Here is a 27,110-nt window from a genome sequence, read left to right as displayed (position 1 = left end):
AAGCAACAGAATTCTGTAAAATTCCTATTAGGATAATACACAGCTACAATGGACACCAAAATAACATGCAGAACAATTCTGTTCAGTTTTATTATGTTTGGTCATATAGATGATCTCTTTTATATCAATTGTAAATTTGAACAAAGAAAATTCCACTTTAACATCAAATAGTATCCACGATACCACCACAGACTGAGCACACAGAAAGCCAAGCATAGGTAGTGGAGATATTTTCGTATGAGGTTAGAAGTCAAAGACACATCTATTCCTGACTCTGTTATTAACTGTGTAAACTTAATCAATCTACTCTGATTGAACGAGCTTCAGTTTCCTAATTGATAAAATGTATATCTGTGTTACCTTTTTGGATTTTTGCCAGTCTGATAAGTGTTTGGGTATGTCTATTTTGCATTTCTCCTGCTGTAAGGGTGGGCAGCTTTTCAGTTGTTTAAGGGTATTTCCTTTTTTGTTGATATCCTTGGCTCAGTTTTCTACTGGGTGACCGGTCATTTTCTTTTACATTTCAAGGCTCTCTTTACATGTTAGAAACATTAGCTCTTATCTGTAATATGAATGGCAGTTTTTCTTCCCTTTTAATCTTTTTCTTGACTTTGTTTATGCTTTTTATTTTCTTTTGTTTTTTTCCTGTGCAGAACTTTCTGGTTGTGATGTAGCTGAACATGGCAATCCTTAATTTTATGGTCTTCCCATGTTTCCTTCTTCCATTTTCCTCAAGTTACTTTATGGTTTCTTTTTCTTTTCTCTTTCAAACATTTAGATTTTTGATCTGTTTGAAGTTTATCCTGGCTTATGGTGAAAGGTGTGGATTCAGCATTTTTCCCCCCTTGGCTATTCTGTAATAACAACATCATGTACTAAAGAGACAATTTTTTCCTCTGATTTGAGATGTTATCTTTATCATATACTGAATTTCCATAAGTGTATGATTTATTTCTGGACTTTTAAATTCTATTCCAATTGTCTATTCATGCACCCATGTCACACCGTTTTAACGTTTAATGATTGAGGGTTTTTTTGGGCTATGTTCTTAGGGATATGGGTGGGTTTATGTTGAATTAAAAAAACAACAACTTAGAACTGGCTTTTATGATACTGAATCTTCCTTACCATGAAAATATTTTAATATTTCTTTTACCTACATTTTTGGCATAAATTGTCCTTCCCTAGTTGATGTTACTATTACAATGAAATGTTTGTGATTCACAAAATCCCAATTTGCATATTGACAAAGCAAGCAAAAATAAACCAACATAACATACAAGAACCAGAAAAACTTGTCACTACAAAATGGGATCCTTTGTTAGGATTAAGTCATCTTGAAATCTGGCTTGGTCCTTGCCACGTTCTCTTGTCTGCCTCCTGATTGCTGGCTCCACCTCCTATTAAGAGTCTGCTCTTATTGTTTGGACTTGACTTTCACATGTCATTTCTCTAGCTTTTGGTTCTGCTTTTCTCTGTTCTCTAACTGTCCTTCTGTGATTGGTCAGCAGGGTTATTTGTACTACTGTTTAATGATTTATAAATACTGTTCACTGCAGAGCAGAGAGTGTGATTAGGTCCACAGAAAAGGAACCTGTGATGTTCAAAGGAAAATGTTTCAGGTATCAAGTTCAACTGGATTCTTTTTCTTACATTGCATCTATCACTCAAAATCATGCCATTTACTTAGATTCCTACTTGGGCCCTGACTTTCTCATAGAGACTTTTCCCCCCCTTCTTCTTAAGAGTTCTTGCCTTTTTTTCCCTCATTGATGGAACTAGTATATGTCTTTTCCCATATTACCTAAGATTATCTAGCTTAATCATACTGTTTGCTGGGATCAATTTTGTACTGACTTCTTTTAAGACAGCTGCACAGTTGTTATTCTGAAATTTCTTTTTATTGCACATCTTGGCATGTTCCATTATTTCTTGCATTGCTCTCTTTCTGTCGTTTGATGGCAAACAATCTAGTAATTTCATGAGAGAGGGTACTGTGGTAAAGTACTGTGCTTCCCTTCAGAACTTTGACGGTGTTACATCTCTATCTTCTAAAGTCAAATTTCTAGGAACTATGAGGCCAAGCTGATCTTTATTTCTTTGCAGGTATTTTATTTCTCTCTGGAATTGTTGATATTGTTTAGCTTTTCCCTGTTAATTTCTGTCTTCTTACCTTTTTCTAAGCTTTAGGAGAGTTCAGTGGCTTTTCCTGACATCCTTCTACTGGCATTTTTACTTACTTATAATAACTTCATGATTTTGATTTTAGCAATTTTTGAAAACACCAGAAACTTTTTCTGTATAATGCTTATTTTCTGTAAATACTACTTCCTCAAATCTTTCTGAAGAAACTAATTACAATACTTTGTAAGTTCTTTTCTGTTACAGAAATTTTTGTTTTCTCTGGAGAAGGGAGTCAGTTTCTCTGTTTATTGTGATTTTTCCCTTTTGTGCTATTAATTTTCTTCCAGTTTCTGACGGTCTTTGGTTGTGTGTTCCAATTTATGAATGAAGGAACAGATTAAATGTTTTCTTTCTGCTGCTATGGGCCATTCATCTGAATGAGACAGTTGAGTACAATCTCTGGATATGTGGATAAGAAAATCTGTCAAGCAGGCTCCACTCTAGGGTCCTCAGGTGGAAAGTAGGCTCTCTTGTCCAAAATGACAAAATGTGGAGTGTCCTAATATGTGGCCCCTTCGTTTTGGCAGTCTTAGTCTATTCCTGGCAAATGTTCCATTAATTTAGAAAGCCATTTGTCAAAATATCTTTTTAAATTCCTGCTTTTTAAAATTATAGAAGCATTACTTGTTCATTATAAAATTCAAATACAGCAAAAGTGCCATGCCTCAAATTCTTTCCTTTTACCACTTGTATGAGACCTTTAAACACTCTTCTATAACAGTTTGATTTATAATAATATTCATTAATTCTGATATGCTTTTATAGTGATTTTCAAAAACCTAATAGTATATATCTTATAATTCTAGTATATCAAATACATAAGACAATTACAGTAACTTCAAGAATGAAGGAAACTTTCATTAAAACGAACAAATGTAGAACCGCATCTGATTACACAATTGAAACTTAAAACAAACAATAAAAAGCACATTGCAGTACAGTACTCTTCAAAATGGAAGAGTTAAGGACATTCTTATGAAAATTCCAGATGATGATGATGATGAAGATGATGACTGTTACTATACAATCTCTATAAAAGAGATAAATTGCTCTCTTGAATCCGAAAGCACATATCTTGGCCATTTAATATAAACTATTTGCATAGAGGGTGGCATATTAAAACAGCTCAACTGCAGAGCAGCTGCTTAAGAGTATTGCATAGTTGATGCCAATAAATTGCTGAAAGTTGTAAACTCTGCAAAGATGTTGGCAAGGGGACACATAGATGGCATTTCTTGATGAAAATAGCTCTGACAAGTATAATGCAAACTATGTGCTCCACTGGAGGTTAAATGTAAGTGCTTTTCTAGAGGAGTAACAATGTATCTGGCAGTCAAGTCAGAATTCTGTGCATCTTTCCTACCTGAGCTAATGCAAGGTAGAAACCAACCTTGTTTTAAACCAAGTACATTCATATTTTGGAGGTTTAAACTTCATCTAAAAGAGTATTTAAACAACATTTTATTATGGAAATTTTCAAAGATCCAAAGAGAAGAGAGCATGGCATAGTGAGCCCCCAGTGTCTATTGCCCAACTTTAATCATTATCAACATTTTGTCAGTATCATTTTTTTCAAACAGCTTTATTGAGATACAATTCACATACCATATTGTTATCCATTTAAAGTATACAATTTTAAAACTTTTTTTTATCACCTCAGAAAGAAACAACAAGTCCTCTAAGAATCACTCCTCTCCTCTATCCCATCTGGTCCTCAACTTCCCAACCTTAAGCAACCACTAATCGACTTTCTGTTTCTGTTGATTTCTCTGTTCTAGACATTTCAAATAAATGGAATCATATAATATGTGGTCTTTTGTGACCAGCTTCTTTTACCTAGCATAGTGTTTTCAAGGTTCATCGATGTTGTAAATCTATCAGTACTTCATTTCTTTTTATGACTAAGTAATATTCCATTGTATGGCTATACCACATTTTGTTTACCCATTCATCAGCTGGTGAACATTTGGGTTGTTGTGAATAACGCTGCTAACATCTAACATTCATGTACAAGTTTTTGTGTAGACATGTTTTCATTTCTCTTGAGTATAAACCTAGTTGTGGAATTGCTAGGCCATATGGTAACTCTATGCTTAATCATCTGAGGAACTGCCATAATGTTCTGTCAACACTGTTTTATCTACTTCCTTTCTAGTTATTTTGAAATATTTTAGAGCAGATTTCAGACCTCAGATCATTTCACTTGTAAATACTTCAGTAGAGATTTTTAACAGATAAAGATTAAAAAAACCCAACCCCACAATATCATTATCATATCTAACACTATAGTTTAAAAGAAAATGTAAATTTATTTCAAAGTCATCTATCAATATTCTAAGTGCTCAATGAGAATTTTAAATTATTAATATTATCAAAACAAATTTTTAACATAGTTCAATGTATGATTTTTGAAGAAGTAAAAATACACCTTGAATGTCAATGGCACTATATTCTAAACAATACACAAAACAGATTTTGTATGGCAAATTAACATTCATGTAGTATTTACTATGTGCCAGGCTTTGCACTAAGTATTTTACATAAAAATTTAATCCTCTCCCAAATACCAAGAGGTAGATATGACTTCAATTTTCAAGATAAGGAAACTGAGGTTTAGAAGATTTTAAGAAATATAGCCAAGGACTTCCCTGGAGGCGCAGTGGTTAAGAATCCGCCTGCCAATGCAGGGGACATGGGTTTGAGCCCTGGTCCAGGAAGATCCCACATGTCGTGGAGCAACTAAGTCCATGTGCCACAACTACTGAGCCCACGTGCCACAACTACTGAAGCCTGCATACCTAGAGCCTGTGCTCTGCAACAAGAGAAGCCACCGCAATGAGAAGCCCATGCACCGCAATGAAGAGCAGCCCTGGCTCGCCGCAACTAGAGAAAGCCCGCGTGCAGCAATGAAGATGCAATGCGGCCAAAACTTTTAAAAAAAAAGCCAGATTCATTAGCTATTAAGAAATGAAATCAGGATTCAAATGGGTTCAAAGCTGTCATTATTTAGACGTTATGTACACAGTAATGCGGATGCCTTCTGTCAAGGCCTTTGATAGCCGCAATTTCAGGTTTGGAAGGGAACTTCAAGTTATTTAACCTCTATACAAAACAAAGCAGAACAACAACAATAACACCTGAACAAAGCAAACAAAACATGTCTCCTTATAATATCTACCCTTAGGTTTTAATTTCAGCCTTTGTAGAGATGTATCGCAAGTCTATTTCTGCCTACTTTGAATTTCTTGTATCTCTCTAAGTCTTTTCTTCTCTAAACACCCCCAATCCATTAATCTCTCTTATGACTGAAAAGAATTCTTTTATCATCTTGATTATTTTCCTCTGATTATCTCCTAGTATTCAAAGTTTTGGGCCTAGGACAGAATAAAGAAAGGAGTCTTGACCAGAGCAGAGGGAAGTTAGGCTTATCTACTCCTTATTCTAATGCATTTCAGATGACAAACATTTTTGGAGTCATACCCTATCTACCACTGAAAGCTTAGTGAGAGCTCAAGTGTTTGGTGAATGAGACACAACTGTGCTGTCATAGCCTAGGGGATGTAACTAATCACCTACAACATTCTTTCCTAAATTTGGATATAATCTTAAGGTCATCTTCAACAGCGGAAGGTAGAGGAAGCTAGCAGTAACACACTGAAGTAGGCCCCTCTGAACTGAAATCTGCTGCAACTGTTGACTTAAAACACAAGTGTGGGCACCTTGATTCTGTTCTGATTGGTTTGCGCAGACCCCTTCACTCATCTGATTACTGAATAGTACCTTGGACTTCTAACTGCTTTGCCTTCTGGTATTCACGTCCTCTTGGTGCCTGGCTTTCCCTTCTATACCAGTATTCATCTAGTTGCTGTCTGGCCTTTACTACTTCAGTATAATCGGATAGTTTTTGACGCATGTTCTTGTTGATTTCCATCATCAATTTCAGACTCCAGACTCTATCCTCCATTTTGAGCCCTGGTGTCCAGAGCGTGACTCACTCCAGTGCCTGTACCTTCTCTGTGTTGTATTCCCTGCCTTCCCTCAGTGTCAGCTCCTTCATATGGGATATAGATTTGTTAAGTTTAAATTAAAATACTGCCAAATAAGACCATAATCATTTCACTTCATTGTTAATAATCTCTCCTGGCCAACATATTTCCAGAGACTTACTTTAATAGCTCTGCAGTTTGTTTTGCGTGTTTCCTTATACCCTAGAATTGTTTGGTTTGTTATAAACTGCTGCTATTCTAGAAGTCATAAAAACACAGGGTTAGAAATGATAGCAAGAGGTCATTTACTTGTTCCTTACTGATAAAAAAGGGTCAGAGAAGTGTACTTACTATTTAAAAGAAAACATACCAAACTTCTAAAATGTAGTGGGAAAAATACACATTTCATTCTTTAAAAAAAAAAGCAAAAACAAAAACTAGAAAATGACAGGTCCATATGATACATAATAGATGTGAAAGTGTGATGTGAAAAAAGTTAAAAGAGCATATATACACAGATAAAGTATTTTTATCATGAGATAGAATGTTTCACACAAGACAGAATTTTATTTGCAGGACACAACAGAGATATTTGTAATTTTAAAGCTGATGATGAAAAGATGAAAAATGAAGCCAAAATACTTATAAAATCAAAATAATCTGACCTAGTTCTACTAAGTTTTGTATAAGTCCACATAAACATAGAGGTCCACAGAGTACAATCTAAAAAAATTTGTATCTTTTATGCAATTCAAAATTGAGGAGAGGGAACATTCAGTTGCTGCGTCTGTCAAATGGGTATAAGACCATCACAGAGCTCTTGGGACACTTTAGTATAACATAATTGGGCTGAAAAATTTTAAAACATTTTGGTAGGAAGAAGTTATAAAAACTCAAGATATTATTACTACTTTTATACAGTAGGTTTAGTTTTGTCATACTTAAAGTATATTTAAATTCAACATTCACAAATGAGTATTTTTTGCAATAGTTTACTCCCTGAATTTCCTCAGATCTAAATTCACATACCTTTATATGGAAAAAATAAACATTCTAAAACTTTATAGGGAAAATATGACTTATACTGTATGTGTTTTAGGTTTCCACTATAATAACTGTCTTTAAAATATACATTTACATCTAGGAAATCAAAAACAAACTTGAACTTGAAGAGCACCACTACGATGAGAAATGTATGAATCTGAGAAATAATTACATCTTCATTTAAAGAAAAATTAACTTACCCACACACTTTTTGTTTTTTTTAGTCATACTGACTGTTCTGACTGTAAAATTTAAGTACATATGTGTATACGAAAATCGTGTAAAAAGGTATTCCTAAGAAAATTTCAAAACAGTTAAGTATGAACCAAAAAGAATGACACACATATAGAAATATGTAATTTGTTTGAACCCTTTATGAAGTGGATTGCCTAAGGGGCACTTGTGATGCTGAAATGTCCCTGAAACTTTCCGAGAAATCACAAAGAACACAGGAGTTAGAGTCCTGGAACATAAACATACCATAAAAGAATGATAATTATACTGTGACTTCACTTTTCAGAAACCTGGCTAACTGCAGGGTTTGTTTTCTTTTTGTTAAGTGACATTCACTGCAATAAAAGGCAAGTTATCTGGAACCATGGGAGTTAGTCCAACCAGGTAAGTGTGAGGCCTTGCACACGCTAGGCACTTAGTAAGAAGTGGTTGGTTAAATGCTGGTTAAATACTAACTGAAATGCTTGTGGACCTTGAGAGAGATTATTGGCAGAAGTAGTGAGTGAAAGGGTAGAAGAATCTCAGGTTTGAGAAACAGATTTCTTATATTCCACAAATATTTACTTTTGAGGAGAGAGAATGTGAATATATTAAAGGCTGGTTTCTAATTTGACAGCTTCTAGTGCAATTATTATTGAAGGTTGGAAAAGATCATAGTTAGTTTAACAAACATTCAATTGAATACTTACCAAATACTGTGTTAAAGGCTAATACACAAAGGAAAACTAGGCACTCTATTGGCAAGACAGATGAGTAATTGTGATATATAGTGATAGGAATATTAATACAAGTATTTTTAAAGTTATGGGAAAGAAGTAAAAAAAAAAGATAAGTTTTTCTTTATTGAGTTATGAAGGGCTTCAAAGAATAGATAACATTTGAACTGACTCTTGAAAAGGAAGGAAAAGAGGGAAGGGTCCTACATTCACTGAGTTACTGTCACATGCCAGGAATGTACTATATTGTTTAATTCTCATATAACCCTGTAAAGTAGATATTACCTTTATTTATACATGAGAAAATTGAGTTTAGAGGGGTTAAATTATTGTCTCAAGAATCCATAGCTATTAAACTATTAAACTGTGGGCTTTAAGTGATTATGACATGTTGGCGTAGGTTCATCATTTGTACCAAATGTCCACACTCTGGGGAGGCTGTGCATCGGGGGCGGTGGCAGGGGGTATATGGGAAATCTCTGTACCTTCCTCTCAATCTTGCTGTGAACTTTAAACTGCTCTAAAAAATTGTCTTCCAAAAAAAAAAAAAAAAAAAAAGAATCCATAGCTATTAAGTAGCAGAGCCATCTTGCCTGTCTGACTGCTGGCATTTCCCACAGTATTTCAAAATATAGGTGATGTAAGGAATATAAGAGTAATTCCAGCCTTAGAATTTAAGAAGAGAGCTGAACAAGTAGATATGTAATTCTGGGTTAATCCAGCTGTCCACCTTCTCCATGGTTACACCTAGCATGCTGAGTGTAAGCTGCTAGAGAAAAATTACACAGAATGGCACTACTACAAATATATGACATTTCATCTTGGCAATTATTTGTTTCTGTAATGTACATCACTCATTTATTACATAGCTATTTCAAACTTCTATTTTCCTCAAAACTCTGATCTTATCATGTGTCTTGCCCATTAGAAAACAACCATTAGATGGGAACTCCCTAAATTCTTACCACCAAACCTACTAACTTATTACTTTTAACGTAATTTTGATTTCTCCCCTGCAAAATGTGCCCCACCTGTCTAAAGTTAAATCCCATCACTTCGCCCTGGATCTGCTCCTTTCCCAACACTTTTGCTCAATTGATCATCCTCTCTCTTTTGTACTTTCAATGTCTCTCTCTGTTTGGTTCCTTCCTATCCCCATTTAAGCCGGATACTCTCCAACTCTGGGAGGTAAAGGCCCTTGATCTCATGCTCCCTCCCTGATCACCTTATATTCTCTTATTCAAAGGGTTGCCTAGTTTTCCTTTTACTATTTTTCAACTTCTACTTATTTATCAGTTCACTGCAATCTGCCTTTAGTGCCACTGAAACTGCTTTTTTTAAACATCTTGTTAAATCCAAATACCATTTTCTTTTTCATCTTTGTTCGACTTGGCCCCTTGGCAGCCTAAGCCACTGCTGACAACTTCCTCCCTTCTGAATGCTTCTGGCTTCCCGTGGGTCTACTCTTTTCCTGAGGCACCTGCCATTTCTCTGGTCACTCCTCATTCTTCTTTGAGTAAGCATTTTTTGCTCTGCCCAGCCCTTAAATATTAGTGCTCATCAAGAATCTGTCCTAGGCCTTTTTCTGTTCTCACGCTATATACCCTTACTAGTTCATTTAATCTACTTCCATGTAAAGCACCATCTTTATGCTGTTGACTCTCAAATCTCTACCTCCAGATAACTTCTCTTTCTTGGGCTCCAGAAACTACATTTTTAACTCTCTACTGAATATATCCACTTAGATATTTTCTTGAGTTCTTCTTTCCCAAACCTATTCCTCCTATGTTCTTTGTAGCACCACCATAAACCCAGGATACAAGCCAAAACCCTGGGCATCAATTCTCATTCCTCCTCTCTTCATCATTCTCTAAATTCAGTCAGTCACGAAGCCCAGTGATTCTGCTTTCTAAATAGTTTTCAAATTGGTCCCTGCTTGTTGGACACCATCATCACCAGTTTAGTTCACGATACCACCTATTGCTCAATGAAATACTGAAATAGCTTCCTAAGTGGGGCTCTTACCACTCCCCCTAATACAGCTGCAAAAGAAATCAGAAAAAGGCTTTTATATCAGTTTCTTAAAATTATGCTCAGTATTCTATTAGATACATGGCTGATTAAAGATACTTCTCCTACTTTTGGAAGCTTAGGCAAATATGAGTGGATAAATATGAATGAAAAATGAAGGCCATTAAAGAAGACTCGAGAGGTATGCTCAACGAGAGAGAAGCCATTCTAAGGAATCACATTTCGTATACTCAAAACTGAATGTTTAATTTGAAGCCCTGACAATGTTAACTAAGAGTGAGATCCTATCAATCTTTTCCTTTACCTTTTGTAAAACCTAATTATTTAAGATTTATATTTTATATTTTTATACCTAAAAGCTCTTAGCATAAATGAAGACATTTAAGGGTAAAAAAGATTACATTCCACTTGAAAGACAAAGAAAAAGTTATTCTGAAGCATCAAAAGTGAAAGAAAAGAAAAAAAAGATTACAACACCTGGATAAGATATTCAGCTCTGACTTTTCTGGCAACTAAGACGAAAAGGAAGCACATTAAATTACATAGTTTTCATTTTCTGTAAAAAAGACAGAAGGATATAACTTCATCTACAGAGGCACAAATTTTCCTGGAACTCACACAAGCAGTAATTCATCCTGAGATTTTTGTCTAAATGGGACTAAGGAGAAAGATCATAAGCTTTTGTTTCAGAAAAAAAAAGAAAAAAGTTTCGACAGTAAGTACGGTTGAGTTGCTTAACTCTTATCAGCATCAGTTTCGTCTGTAAAAGTAGGGACAATGATATTTATCTCAGGGTACTGTAGCAAAGACTAAATTATGTAATATAAATGGAAGTACTTAGTAGATTGCCTTACATAGTTTCATGAAACAAAGAGAAATGACACCAGATTTTATTCCGATCTTCTATAAAGGCAGAGGTCATGACATTCAATTGTGCCTTAATGGAAGGAATTTTGTTAGGAGAGATATTTTGCCCCTTTCCCCTGCTCTCTGCTTTCCGAAGGTTTCACTGAATACAGGGACAGAACCTGGAGAATTCAGAATAGACGGACGTGGACAGATATGAGATCGCAATTCAATTTATGATCACATCTTTCAGTTAGTATTTTTTGTGCAGATCCTTTAACCTAATACATTTACTCATCTCAGCTGAGCTTTGTAGTCTGAAAAGGCAAACTAAAAAAGGCGATTTTTCTCCATACTCACCCTCTCTTCACTTTTTTTTATTATTAGGTTAATACATTTTCTCTAAAGAAGAGAATAAAAATCACCTAATACACTTTCCAAATACACACCACCATTTTTTTTTTTTTTTTTTGCGGTAAGCGGGCCTCTCACCGTCGTGGCCTCTCCCGTTGCAGAGCACAGGCTCCGGACGCGCAGGCTCAGCGGCCATGGCTCACGGGCCCAGCCGCCCCGCGGCATGCGGGATCCTCCCGGACGGGGGCACGAACCGGTGCTCCCTACATTGGCAGGCGGACTCTCAACCACTGCGCCACCAGGGAAGCCCCACACAACCATTTTTGAATGTATAAATGCTAGAAGTTTATAGAATAAGAGGCCACTATGGATTTTATCATTCCTGGAAACCCTTAAGACCACAATTGAACTCCCAACGTGGGAGAATTTTTAAGCTAACAGTTTTGAGCTAACACGAATAGAAAATAAATCTTCTGTGGCCATGCCTCAACTATCCTAGCATTGTCAACCTAGAACTATCCCACTCATTTTCTTTTTTCATGTAACACATATTGGATAACTATGTAAATGAGGTGGGGATCTCATTTCATATTACCATAAACAGTCTTACCAGAACTAAGTGACACCACTTAAAAAGTTAGAGCAAGAGCTGCCCAGTGCAAAAAGAAAATGAAACACTTTAAATGTTCATTTGGTCTCTTTATGAGTCACTAATTTAAACTGAGAAAATTTAGCTGATTGAAGCAATGATTCATACTAGATCATTTTCACAGGGTCCTGACTAGGGTGAGGCAAGGTCTCAGGTGCCAGCGCTGCACTGTGCATGCCTCTGAGAGGGGGCACCTCCTCTATTCTGTGCCTTCAGTGCCTGGCTGCCCTCACCTTAGTCTCAGCCCTGATTTTAACTTGCAAAAAATTTTATTTATCCAAGTTATTCTTATTCAACTGTTATCTATTGGCTATTCTGGGCACTTCACCCAATTCCCCTGACACCATTTCTAGATGATATGCATCTTTGAGCTGCTTCCAGGAATATTCGCTAGTTCATCTCTCTCAATAATTTCCTTCCAATAATTTCTTCCCAAATACCTGATATATCTTTCCCAGACTAGGAAACAATGTCTTCAGGATACTCATAAACCAATGATCTGTTTTGAGCATTTTTTCTCTGTTAGGACAGCAAAACGGTAAAAACATGGCTAAGACAAGGCAGTGATAGTACAGTGGAAAAAATTCATGGATTAAAAAACTAGGCTTAACGGTACCAACTGCTGGCAAGGATGCAGAGCAACTGGAACTCTCATTCACTGCTGGTGGGAATGCAAAAGATACAGTCACTTTGGAAAATAGTCTGGCAGTTTCTTACAACATGAAACACTTTCCATATGACCCAGCAGTCCTGCTCCTCGTATTTACCAAGAGAAATGGAAACTTATATTTACACAAAAATACGTACACAATTGTGTACAGCAGCTTTATTTATAGGCACTCCCAAATGAAAACAGCTCAAATGTCCATCAGCTGGTGAATGGATTAACAAACTGTGGTATATCCATACAATGGAATACTACTCAGCAATAAAAATTAGGACAAATTACTAATATTTACAACAACATAGATTGATCTGTTTTATGGTAAGTGAAAAAACCGAGACTAAAAAGACTAATAGGGCTTCCCTGGTGGCGCAGTGGTTGAGAGTCCACCTGCCGATGCAGGGGACACGGGTTCGTGCTCCGGTCTGGGAAGATCCCACATGCCGCTGAGCGGCTGGGCCCGTGGGCCATGGCCGCTGGGCCTGAGCGTCTGGAGCCTGTGCTCCACGGTGGGAGAGGCCACAACAGTGAGAGGCCCGCGTACCGCAAAAAAAAAAAAAAAAAAAAAAAAAAAAAAAAGGCAAAACTATAGGAATAGAAAACAGATCAACTGGAGTTAGGGAAAAGGGTCACTACAAAGGGGTCAAGAGGGAATTTTCTGGGGTGATGGAACAATTTTATATATTGATTATGGTGATGGTTACACAACTGTACGCATTAGTCAAAAATCATAGAAACGTATGCTGGAAAGGGTAAATTTTATTGTATATCATATCTCAATAAATCTGACTTAAAAAAAGGAAAAAAAAACTGGGGTTATCTCTTAGTTACCACCTGGCTCTGGGGAAGCCACCAAAACCTGATTTTCTTCTTTTATAAAATAGGGATTCTGTTACCTTTAAAATATTTTTTGTGAGGAACAAATTAAAAGAAAACTTATGAATTTTGAAGTTCAATACAAATATTTTACACCAGGCACTGGCCATACAATGATGAATAAGACAGAGGTACACTAAAGAAATGTACTGTCTAGGGACTTCCCTGGTGGTCCAGGGGCAAAGACTCAGCACTCTCAATGCAAGGAGCCTGGGTCTGACCACTGGTCACGGAACTAGATCCCACATCCTGCAACTAAGAGCCCACATGCCACAACTAAAATATCCCGCATACCACAACTAAAGATACTGCATGCCACAACTAAGACCCGACGCAGCCCAATAAATATTAAAAAAAAAAAAAAGAAATTTACTGTCTAGAGGGAGAAAGGAATAAGACAGATAATTATTAAATAACATGGAAATTCAATGACAGAGATATGAACAAGGCAATAGGGGCCATCAAGAAGGAGCATTCCAGGAATAAGAATTAACTCATAATGAACACAGAATACTGGGATCCAATAATCTTAACCCAATATGATTTTGAAAAAGCCTAAGGTGGTAAAAATTATGACAAAATGGAAAAAGTACCTCACGATGATTCAGAAGTTGTTCCAAATCTAATGCCATTTGATTCTTCATGTGCTGTAAAGCTGACTTTTCTTTATTTAAATTGCTGGAAAAAAAAACCCACCAAGTTTTTAAAAGTTGTCATACTAATATAAATTTAATTAACAAATAATAAATAGCAAAAGACTAAAGCTGATGGTTTGAATTAAAGAAAAATTAAATTTATAGTTCATAAAGATATCAGATCAGTGACTACAATGTTTGATTCAGTCATTGGCCTGGCTATTTTATAAGAATACTTTTTCTTTTCACAACTATTTGACAATGCAACTGAGATGCTTTCTGAGAATACTTTCCTGCCTAGTAGGGGCATAAAATTGGTGTTTTAAAGATGACTGGTTACTCCTGAAATGTAAAAAGATGAAGTGGGACTTATATAAAAGGTAAAAAGAAAGTACGTATGGGCACCATATTAAAATTTGAGACACTGAAAGTCAAATTACAACATTTATCCTTAAAACTGAAAGTAGTATGTTATAATTTATCACATACTAAATTACCAGGTATATAACTGAGTGAGATAAATGAACCAGATATTTGATCTACAGTAAACTCGGGGAAACAATTTTTTTTTTTTGCGGTACACAGGCCTCTCACTGCTGTGGCCTCTCCCGTTGCGGAGCACAGGCCATGGCTCACAGGCCCAGCTGCTCCATGGCATGTGGGATCTTCCCGGACCGGGGCACAAACCCGTGTCCCCTGCATTGGCAGGCAGACTCTCAACCACTGCGCCACCAGGGAAGCTCTCGGGGAAACAATTTTTGTCTCCAAATTCTTAGTTCAATCTTCAACTTCTAAGTCCGCATTGTGAATTTCTCTTTGAAATGACCTATCTTCTGATAGGAAAGGGTGAGAAGCCTAATTGTAAGGACATGTTAATATTTTAAAACATAAATATTTGAGGCCTGTCTTATACTGTCTGGAGTTTGATTATTCAACTCTAAATAAAAATATTTAGTTTGATTATTCAACTCTAAATAAAAATATTTAGAACCATTAAATAAAATATTCTTTGAAAGACACTGGGATGAGTCTACCCAGACAGCACTACAAGGATTAAGAAAAGCAACACTTAATTGAAGCAACGTAATTCCTTGAATGTCAAAACAAAATCTGTAAAGGTAAAATTAATGAGAATTGTTTTGCTGAACAGGTAAGATGTTTTAAGTTATACTTTAAGAAAATAGAATGCCACCAATTTTCAAAATATTAGGGAGAAGTTTTTTTAAACTCAGTGAATAGTAGTAGTATTCTGCAAGCACTGGTAATTCCAAGGACTTAAGAGTAAAAAAAAAATGTACATTTTCCTCCCTCCTACTAATTGAGAACTTCCCCAAGGAAGCATCAGAGTTTGTCCTTTGAGAAGACTAGATGGAACTCTGACTTCTGTTTCCAACTGTGCCACTGACTCAACTGTGTGGTGTAAAGCACGACACATACCACCCCACTGAACCTGTTTTCACATCCGTAAAAGTGGAAAATAATACTCATGTATGTCAAAGGGACATGTGAATTATCTAATGAATGATTACATAAAACTCTACAAAATGCTATATCGTTTTACTAATTTAGATGAGAAACAGTCATCAGAGGAAAACAGTAATTAAATGTCAATAAAGGTAAGCAGCTCAGCATAAAAACAAACTGACTTTTGGAGTTAGGCGTCAGAGATCCTACTGAGCTGAGGAGTTGAAAAGAACTAGATGATAAAAAGGAAACTGAGTGCTGTGTTCTGCTTGAGTCCCCCAAAGCATGGTAAAGATCAGGTGTTTCTGTAACTTTAAAATTCTCTCTTTAGCTAGGGTCACACTGAAGACAAAATATTTCTCTTTCTCTTTTTCTTTCTTTTATTTTTCTATTATTTTTTGGCTGTGTTTGGTCTTCGTTGCTGCATGTGGGCTTTCTCTAGTTGCGGCGGGCAGGGGCTACTCTTCATTGCAGTGCACGGGCTTCTCACTGCAGTGGCTTCTCTTGTTGCAGAGCACAGGCTCTAGAATGTGCAGGCTTCAGTAGTTGCGGCACGTGGGCTCAGTAGTTGCGGCGCGTGGGCTCAGTAGTTGCGGTGTGCGGGCTTAGCTGCTCTGTGCCATCTGGGATCTTCCCGGACCAGGGCTCGAACCTGTGTCCCCTGCACTGGTGGGTGGATTCTTAACCACTGAGCCACCAGGGAAGTCCCCAAAATATTTTTCAAAGTGAAAATAAATGTTCAGTAAATACGAATAGGAATATTCAAGGAACAGATGTGTTCATATACATGCACATATACATGTTCGTATACATGTACCCACATACACACAGAATGTAAACATGCGCTTACATGCAGTACATACATGGGTGCGCTCGCACAAACACATACACAGATACACAGACACACACACGTAGGCTCTCAAACACCAACAGACCCATTAAATAAAGTGTAGTGTAATAGGAACGGAATGTTGATGTAATTAAAGAATTTTGACTGAATAATTCATTAGAAATGCTTTCTATGTAGTGTTTAATTTCTTCAGAATAAAGTAAGTATTCCATATTTAAATAACAAAACTAAACATATAACATGGAATAAAAGGTAAGTGGATAAACTGGTTGACAAAGCAACTCAGTTCTATTTGCAAGACGTTGGCTCCACAGACAATACTTGGATATATATTTTCAAAGTCTTAGGCTTCTCTTTCTTAAATTACAAGGGAGACTACCTTCAACACGTGGGTCTCTAAAACTGAATACGATGATGATTATACTCTGTGTTCTTCCACACACAGTAATTACTCAATAGAAGTTTAGTCTCCATAAGACATTTCATAACAGTGGAAACTTACCTTTAAAAATACAAAGCTTCTATGCGTGACTCATAAAGCAACTACAAAACAAATCTCCTTATGAGCACGTCTACCGTGAATGGTATATTACACCCATAATTGTTCAATTCACTGTTAATTATTACTCAGAAATTCATGTTTATGGCTCTGTTTCACCTGCTATATGAAAACATATTCCTGATATATTGTTCTTTAACTTCCTGGATCAATATACTCTGGCCTAGCCTTATAAGTGCCTAAGTAGTCTTTTCTTCCTAAATGACTAGTTAACGATAAATGGAGAATTGAAAACAGAGAAAGAAAACTTATGCTAATTATTCTCTTTCCGTGCTTCCTTTGGTCCTGAACTATAGATCAAACACTATAACCCAGATTGTCTCTTATAGATTGGTGGAGGAGAGTTAAAAGTACTACTTTTAGAACAGAGTATTACTTTAATGACAGTTAGTAGTGATATCTCAAATGTTAGCTTTTAACATGTTTATCACGATTTCATTTTAGTGCATGTTTGCGCTAATCTTTCTAGGCATTGAATAAATTGTATCGATGGCTAAATTGGCAAGTTGTGGATGTGATATTGTTTTATTTTGTAAGAAAATGATAAAATTTATATTCAGTTCTTTAAAGAGCTTTTATTGTATAAGCTAGAGAAAAATTTACAAATTAACCAGTTAATGTAAGTATTCTTTACAATTAAAATACACACCCAGCAAAAAGTAACAGGAATGATCAAGGAACATAATCACTTAGTCATCTTTTTGGATGGATCATCGAATGTTTAAATTTCGAATTAATGAAGGACAAAAGGAAGGGAGGTAACATTTACTGAGCTCCTCCTGTGTGCCGGAAGCTTTTTATATATGTTACTTCATTTAATTCTCACAACTACCCCTTGATGTTCACATTAGTATCTACATTTTACAGACACATTTACCATGAGAAGAGAAATCAGGCTGACGTGTAGTCAAAGCCCAGGATAATTCTACTCTATTTGAAATGCCGTTGGCTCAGAGTCAGGGTGATGGTAGATAGAAATGTGATCTAACCTGTTGTATCTGACTTGTTGATTGTATTGTATGGCATCACATCCTTTCATTCACGTCATCAGGGTACAGCTACAGCATCTCACAAGCCATAATTAAAATTCGGAAAGCACCTTAACTTTTCACATTAGAAGATAGTTGCTTCAATGAAGAGCAAGACTTCATATCCTGTGAAATATTAGTTCAGAATCTACTAAAATAGTATACAATAAATATATGAGACACAGACAGCTTTAAAGCCTTCAGATGTTTATTAGCACACAAAATATTTTTTTTTGTTTAATTCCATAATTGGCATAGTTCTTGTGATTACTGTTGCTGTAATTAAGGGAGTCCTAATTTTTGTCAAAATTCAGCATATTTTGAGAAATGTTATTTCTCACTTCAAAGATAATTTTCAACATAAAAATGTGTTAAATATAAGACAATACTAGTAATAGCAAACATTTAAAAAGCATTTTTAACAATGTATAGGAATAGTGCTATATATATTACAAAGGTTATATCATTTAATCCTCTGAATAACCATGTGAATTAAGTGCTGTTGGTGCCACTCTCATTTCACAGATGAGAAAATTGGCTATAGGGTCCAATACCATAGCTATTAGCTAGCCACAAGTGGCAATGAAAATTAATGTTAATTTAATTCAAATAAAATTAAAATTTTAGTTCCTCAGTAACACTAACCATATTTCAGATGCCCAATAGCCACATGTAGCTAGCAGCTACCATACTGGACAATGCAGATAGGGAATTTTTTTTTTTTATTATGAAATATTTCAAGAGAGAAACTATAACAATGTATCTGTCACCCAGCCTCAACAATTATCAACTCATTAAAAGCCTTCCTTTTAACCACTATTCTACACTTTTTTTTTTTTTGCTTCTCTTCGTTAATTACATTAGTTAAAGAAAAATTATCCCTTATTCAGATTAGAACATAGGGAGGCAGTATAACATAATGGTTAAGAGTATGGAATTAGAAAGCAGACAGATCTGGATTCAAATTTTGGCCCTATCACAAAACTAATATGTTTTTATTTTTTTTTTTTACTAATATGTTTTTAGATGACAAGTTGCTAAATTTCTCTAGGGCTGAATTTGTTCATCATTACAATTTTCTCCTGTAGCTGGCTATTATTTTTCTTTATATTAAACATTTTCAGCTTTCCTAGTTCTTAGTAAAATAACTATTCAAATAAACTTACTTGAAGGTAACTGTGAAAGAGGTAATTTTTTCCACAGGCCTTTTATATATCCCTGCTCCAAGATTACAAAGGTAAGACAAAACACTATACAAAACTTCAAATATATCAAATATATAATATGGAAAGAAAAGGTTCTCTTTGGGGTTCTTTCCTCAATTTCCTTAAGATAAGCAAGTCTCCAGTGAATGATGAGACATAATTTCTATTGCTCCCAATAGCTATTTATAGAACTATTTAATTAATTCACTGAATTGATTTATTAATGCTGGTTATGAATATTCTAAATATTAATTTTAACTTTAAAATTAATCTACAAATAAATTGTTACTCATGTTGACATTTAAAACATAAATGTGATTTAAAATTACTTCATTATATTGTCAAAAAATTCTGATCAGGAATAAAGTTTTGGACCAATTATTTTGGTGGGGTAGAAACGAGAGGAAAAGATAACTACTCTGATTTATCAAAAAGAACACTCACAGTTTGGAGTTAATTACCAGCAGTTTTATATTTTTGGTTATATATCTTAGGAAACCTGAATTTAACAGCTATCTTTTCCAATAACTATATTTTTCAATAAACTACCTTTTCTAATTCCTTAATTTAAGAATTTTCTCTCCCATCTAATTCTTTGCTTCTACCTTTATAAATTGGTTGATAATTTATCTACTTACTTATTCTAAATAATCTTAAGATCTAATAACAAGCCAACTAACTAAGCATCCATGAATTAAAACCTCTTTCTTTATATAGAATCATTCTTCTACTGTTATTTAAAAAGACTAAAATGATCATATAGATGAACAGGTAAAGAATTTGAATGATTATTCAGTGGAGCAAGTCTTTTGGATAAGGTGTCATGTAAGAAAACAATTTCAATCTAAGGAAGTGAAAGGAATTTATTTACATCGAGGTAATTCATGGTTTACTTCATGTAAAGGGTCAGTGGAAGAAACGCCTAAAAATTCCTTGGTAAAGTCAACATGAGTCTAAGTAAATTTGTACATTTTATCTGTTTGTGAACACCTTAATGTGATGTGACTTAGTTTTTCTAAGAGAAATTGAACTCACTACATTTAAGACCCCCTTCGTTATTTCAATATTTTCTTCACAATTTCCAACCTGAATTCGTCTATAGCAGTATTGTGCTTACAATGCCTTTATTACTCAAATAAAAGATTTGTAGATGGTTTACCTGACGTCTTTCTCAAGTTGGGTAATACACTCCTTCAGTGAATCAATCTTAGAATCTCTCTGACGCACTGATTCAATGAGATACCTGTAAGGTTGTTGAGTCTGGTTTAACAGAGAATTGGCCCTGTCAAGCTAAAGAAAAACAGATTTCATTAAAATCTAGACAATTTTATAAGAACCTAAAATTGTTCAGAATGTTCTAGCACAGATACAGTACACCAACTCTCCCTTATATGAATTACTCTGAAAAGCTCTTCCTGTATAAATTCGAAGGTTTTAAAAATTATTAATCAACATAACTATTCTTTAGCTAAAAATGAAACTTTTATTTGAACTTTATTTCTACTCAAAATAATATAATCACAGGATAATTTAGTAATTTTTCATGTCTTCATATTCCCTTCCATCTTTACTTATGTACCTAAACCACTATGTATAATTTACGTACCTAAATCACTATGTAAAATTAAAATTTTAAACGATTATGTTTAAAATATAAACAACATACAATTTACCATTTTATCCAATTTACAGTGTACAATTCAGGGGCATTAAGTACATTCTTGATGTGTAACCATCACTAGTATCTATTTCCAGAACATGTTCATCAACCCAAACAGAAACTCTATACCCATTAAGCAAAAACACTCCTCTTATCCCCCATTTCCTGGAAACCCCTATTCTCTCTGTCTGTATTTGCCTATTCTAGATACCTCATGTAAGTGGAATCATATGACATTTGTCATTTTTTGTCTGCTTAATTTACTTATTGTAATGTTTTCAAGGTTCACCCAGGTTGTACCATGTATCAGAACTTCATTCCTTTTTATGGCTAAATAATATTCCAATGTATGTTTATAGTATATTTTGTTTATTCATTCATCTGTTGGTGGATACTTGTGTTGTTTCCACTTTTTGGCTATTGTGACCAATGTTGTGGTATATAAATATCTGTTTTGAGTCCCTGTTTTCAATTCCTTTGGGTATCTACCTAGGAGTGGAGTGGAATTGCTAGGTCATATGATAATTCTATATTTAACTTTTTGAGGAACTGCCAGCTGTTTTTCATAGTGGCTGCATCATCTTACATTCCTACCAGAAATGCACTTGGTTCCAATTTCTCCACATCCTCGCCAACAAAGTTATTTTATGTGCCTATTGGCCATTTGTATATCCTCTCTGGAGAAATGTCTATTCAGGTCTTTTGCCCATATTTTAGTTAGGCTGTCTTTTTTTTTCTTTTTTTTTGCTGTTGAATTGTAGGAGTTCTTTATATATTATGGATATTAAGCCCTTATTAGCTGTATGATTTGCAAATATTGTCTCCTATTCTGTGGGTTGTCTTTTCACTATCTTGATATGGCCCTTTGGATCACAAAAGTTTTTAATTTTGATGAAATCCAACTTACCTACTTTTCTTTTGTTGTCCATACTTTTGGTGTCATTTTAAAGAAACCACTGCCAAATCCAAGGTCATAAAGATATTCTCCTATGTTTTCTTCTATAAGTTTTATACCTTTCTTTTTGAAATTTAGGACTTTGATCCATTTTGAGTTAATTTTTGTATATAGTGTAAGACATGGGTCTAATTTCAATCTTTTACACATAGATATCCAATTTTACCAGCACCATTTGTTAAAAAGACTGTCTTTTCTCCATTGAGTGGTCCTGGCAACCTTACTGGAAAAACCATTAACCATATATGTGAGATTTACTTCTGGGCTCTGTATTCTATTCCATCAGTCTTATATGTCTATCCTTAAGCCAGCACAACACTGTTGTGGTTACTGTAACTTCACAGTAAATTTTAAAATCTGAGTTTTTCAACTTTTGTTTTTTAAGATTGTTCTGGCTATTTGGGGTCACCTGAAATTCCACATGAATTTTAGAATGGGTTTTTCTATTGCTGCAAAAACATGCCTTTGGGATTCTGATACAGACTGCACTGAATCTGTAAGCTGTTTTGGGTGGTACTGTTATCTATCTTAACAATATTAAGTCTTCTATATACAGATGGCTAACAGGCACATGAAAAGATGTTCAACATTGCTAATCATCTGAGAAATGCAAATCAAAATCACAGTAAGATACCACCTCACACCTGTCAGAACAGCTATCACCAAAAAGACCACAAATAACAAATGTTGGAGAGGATGTGGAGAAAAGAGAACCCTCTTGCACTGTTGGTGGGAATGTAAATTGATACAGCCACTATGGAGAACGGTCTGAAGTTTCCTTTAAAAACTAAAAATAGAACTACCATGTGATCCAGCAATCCTATTCCTGGGCATATATCCAGAAAAGATGAAAACTCTAATTTGAAAAGATACACACACCCCAATACTCACAGTAGCATTACTTACAATAGGCAAGACATGGAAGCAACCTAAGTGTCCATCAACAGATGAATGGATAAAGAAGATGTGGTATACACACACACACACACACACACACACACACACACACACACACACACACACAATGGAATACTACTCAGCCATAAAAAAGAATGAATTTTTGCCATTGGCAACACCATGGATGGACTTGGATTGTATTATGCTTAGTGAAATAAGTCAGACAGAGAAAGACAAATACTATAATGTTATTTATCTGTGGAATCTAAAGAATACAACAAACTAGTGAATATAACAAAAAAGAAAAGGACTCTCAGATATAGAAAAGAAACTAGTGGTTATCAGTGGAAAGAGGGAAAAGAGGGAGGGGGAAGAGAGGGGTAGGGGAAGTACAAACTAGTAGGTATAAAATAAATAAGTGGGAACTCCCTGGCGATCCAGTGGTTAGGAGTCCATGCTCTCACTGCTGAGGGCCCGGGTTTAAACCCTGGTTGGGGAACTAAGATCTCACAAGCTGAGTGGCCAAAAAAAAAAAAAAAAGCTACAAGAATATATTGTACACCACAAGAAATATAGCCAATAGTTTATAATAAATATAAATGGAGTATAATCTTTAAAAATTGTGAATCACTATGTTGTATACCTCAAACTTAAACAATGTTGTAAATCAATGATACCTCAATTTAAAAAATTAAAGAAAATAACCCCCAAACCAACCAACCAACCAACAACCAACCAAAAAACAATCTTAAGTCTTCTAATCCATTAGCCTGGGATGTCTTTCCATTTATTAGGTCTTCTTTAATTTCTTTCAGGAATGTTTTGTAGTTTTCAGTGTACAAGTCTTTCTCCCCTTTGATCAAATTTATTTCTATTTTATTTTATAAATGAAATTGTTTTAGTTCCTTTCTGGATTGTTCAATGTTAATATACTATGTACAACTTAGTACAGTTGTATACTATGTATATAGTTGTATATATACTATGTTGTATACTATGTACAACTTTATATTATTCTTTTTTACTTTACCTTATATCATAATCATTCTTCCAGGCTGTTAGAATACCTTCATTTATATTTTTGTATTTTTAATGGTTACAAAACTGTCTAGTAAGCCAATGTGCTAAAGTTTAATTACATTGTTTATACTAGTAAACATTTAGGATGCTATCAATTTTTGACTAGTATAAATAATGCTAAAACAAACTAGTTTTGTATTGTAGATGTTTTATCTTTTTCTCATATTTATTTATTTGGTTGTGCCAGGCGGGCTCCTTAGTTGCAGCACGTGGGATCCTTAGTTGTGGCTCGCTGGCTCCTTAGCTGTGGCATGTGAACTCTTAGTTGCGTCATGCATGTGGGATCTAGTTCCCTGACCAGGTATTGAACCCAGGCCCCCTGCATTGGGAGCTCAGAGTTCTATCCACTGCGCCCCCAGAGAAGTCCCTAGACGTTTTTTCTTAATATTTTGTTTGTTAAATTTTTTCAGAACAGAAGATGCACTAAGGTTAAAGGGGTATAATTATGTAATACTCTTGACACATAAGACCAAAGTTCTTTCTAAAGGATTTTATCATTTTATATACTCAACCAACCTTAAGTGTTTTTTTTTTTTTAATTAATTAATTAATTTTTGGCTGCTTTGGGTCTTCGTTGCTGCATGTGGCCTTTCTCTAGTTGCGGCGAGCGGGGGCTACTCTTCATTGTGGTGCACGGGTTCCGTTGCTCCGCGGCATGTGGGATCTTCCCTGACCAGGGCTCAAACCCGTGTCCTCTGTGTTGGCAGGCAGACTCCCAACCCCTGGGCCACCAGGGAAGTCCCAACCTTAGTTTTCTTTTTGCTTCTTCGTGTTTACTCTTTTTCTCCTAAGCAAATATGAAATGTATGCTAGAACAGGACTAAACACAGCACTGTCAGTATCAGGAGGCCCCTACTTTGGTATATAGTAAGTTCTCAAAAAAGGTATTCTAAAGTTGGATATGCAAAAACTGAACAATAAGAACAAAAGTGGTGGATATCTATTATTATAAGGATGAGGGGGTGGGGAAGGGAGTATTTTATTACGCAGAATAATAAATTATAAAATTCCTGATTTATGAACTTAAATGTCCTTTGACAAAAAATTTCTAGCTTTCTATATGAAAAAATTTTTTTTCCTCTTTCCTTTACAACCCCTAACGAGTTTGAGGCTAAAGATTTGCTATTTTTCTAGGACAAGAAATGATTTCTATTTCCTTCTCAAATAAACTACATTTACAAGTTCTATACATTTTTTTTCAAATTAAGATCTAAACATATTTATTTTAGCACTGCAATTTTTTTTTACAAATTAATTAATTAGTTAATTTGTGGCTGTGTTGGGTCCTTGTTGCTGCGTGCAGGCTTTCTCTAGTTGTAGTCAGCGGGGGCTACGCTTCGTTGTGGTGTGTGGGCTTCTCATTGTCGTGGCTTCTCTTGTTGCGGAGCACGGGCTCTAGGCGTGCAGGTTTCAGGAGCTGTGGCACATGGGCTCAGTAGTTGTGGCTCATGGGCTCTAGAGCTCAGGCTCAGTAGCCGTGGCACATGGGCTTAGTTGCTCTGCAGCATGTGGGATCTTCCTGGGCCAGGGCTTGAACCTGTGTCCCCTGCATTGGCAGGTGTATTCTTAACCACTGCACTACCAGGGAAGTCCGTAGCACTGCAAGTTTTCTGGTCTCCCTCTCACAGGGAAAAAAAAATAATGAGTTACTAGCAGTCTCGAAGCTGAAGGTGGAGAGAAGGGCAGGATGGGTATAGTGGAAGGTAGAGAGGAAGGCAGAAAGAATCAAAGGCAGAAACATTCATTGTGAAAATGATCAACCATGAGGTCCAGGTAGGTGAGGAGGAAAGTGAAGCCAAGAGGTGGCTGACCAACTGTTAGAGGATATCTGCACACAGTTTGAGGACCATTTTATAAAAGCTATGTAAACTATTCATCTAAATTATACTAGACATTTTTGTTATGGCTACATTAAGTATAGCCCAGGAAAAAATTCCTCAAAGAATAAGAAATGAATAGTGAAAGGAAAGAAGACTTTTTTTGGACACAATTCATTGCAGTGAAAGGAGAGCCATAAAGAAAAAAATACCATAAATATTTTCTATAGTTTGGGTTTTAGTGTCCTTTTTCCTTGCTTTGGTAATCATTCTTTAAAATCTATTATAATGTCACTGGAATCTTATTACTCTACTAAGTTACTTTATGAACATTCAAATATGCAGCTGGACAAAAATAAAACTAAGTCCTACTTACCTGTACAACCAGTTTCACTAGTTAATTAAATCAAACAATTGCCTTGACTTTGTTTTTACAGAACTGACCCTAACTGAATAAACTGAACTGGCAAGTTGTTTTGTGTTTCGAAGTGCAGAATAGCCCGGGGTGCATGTGGGGGGATTGGGTGGTGTAGGAAAGAACTAAGGGCATTTTCAAATTGTAGTCAGCTGTAGTCTAGAATGAGCCATGTTTAAACTTATCAAACCTGACTTCAGTTACATAAAAAATATAACAGCAGGCATTAGTCTTAATTATTTTAGTTCGTTTTTTTTCTCATTACTGCAATTACATATATTAGGTTTTAGTATTATAACAAAATTAAGGGTCAAAAGCCTTACTTTCAGAATGTATTTCTACTATACAACCTACAAACTTCTCACTCTCTAGATAATAAAACTTCTATAGTGCTGTCAATTTTAAGAATGTTTCTTTATAAACTTGTGAGCTTCTAAATCCCCCAAATTTAATTTAATAACTCAGGGAAAAGTACACGTATATTTTTCAGTGAAAAGTGATGCTAATATCTATTTTTGAAATCAGTGTAACTTAACAGAATTTAATTCCTCCAATATGGTTAAAAAATCTTTCTGTAACTATAATCATTAGTATTAAAAAAAGTTTCACAATCGCTCACTTTGCCTATTGTTAGTAATCTTTTCCTTATAAAGCCTTAGTAATTAGTGACTCAGGAATCATATACGTAATGAATGATGCAGGACCAAACCCATGATACAACATTTTATAGAATCGTTATTTCTCCTTTGTTTCAGTAAACTGTACACATGATTCAGAGAAAAGCAACACCTGATTATAATACATATGTTCTCTTAAAGTTAAAAGACATATGAAGGTGACTACAATTTGTTGTGTTTTTCCTAAAAGTGGGATTTTTTTTCTTGTGGAGTTTATTTTCAAAGAAACTCCTAGAAATGGTACTCTTCCTTACCAGGGACAAAACGCATTCTGTTGAATGGAA

General features: G+C 35.3%; 1 protein-coding gene across 5 annotated transcripts in view; it reads right to left on the bottom strand.

Annotated features, from left to right (window-relative positions):
- Window positions 1-27,110, bottom strand: part of PIBF1 (progesterone immunomodulatory binding factor 1) — a 212,929-nt gene that overhangs the window by 14,703 nt on the left and 171,116 nt on the right. For 3 of the 5 annotated variants that reach the window (XM_073795290.1, XM_073795291.1, XM_073795292.1), the window contains 2 exons: window positions 20,485-20,615; window positions 14,178-14,262 (listed from right to left, as the gene is read on the bottom strand). In XM_073795290.1, coding sequence (XP_073651391.1) covers window positions 14,178-14,262; window positions 20,485-20,615 — 216 coding nt within the window. Of the gene's footprint in view, window positions 1-14,177; window positions 14,263-18,081; window positions 18,247-20,484; window positions 20,616-27,110 lie in introns of those variants that run through there. The other 2 variants (XR_012327715.1, XM_073795293.1) reach the window with 2 other exon arrangements.

This window comes from Tursiops truncatus, chromosome 18, assembly GCF_011762595.2.
Source record: "Tursiops truncatus isolate mTurTru1 chromosome 18, mTurTru1.mat.Y, whole genome shotgun sequence".
Classification (NCBI taxonomy): domain Eukaryota; kingdom Metazoa; phylum Chordata; class Mammalia; order Artiodactyla; family Delphinidae; genus Tursiops; species Tursiops truncatus.
This window is presented reverse-complemented; position numbering and strand designations above follow the sequence as displayed.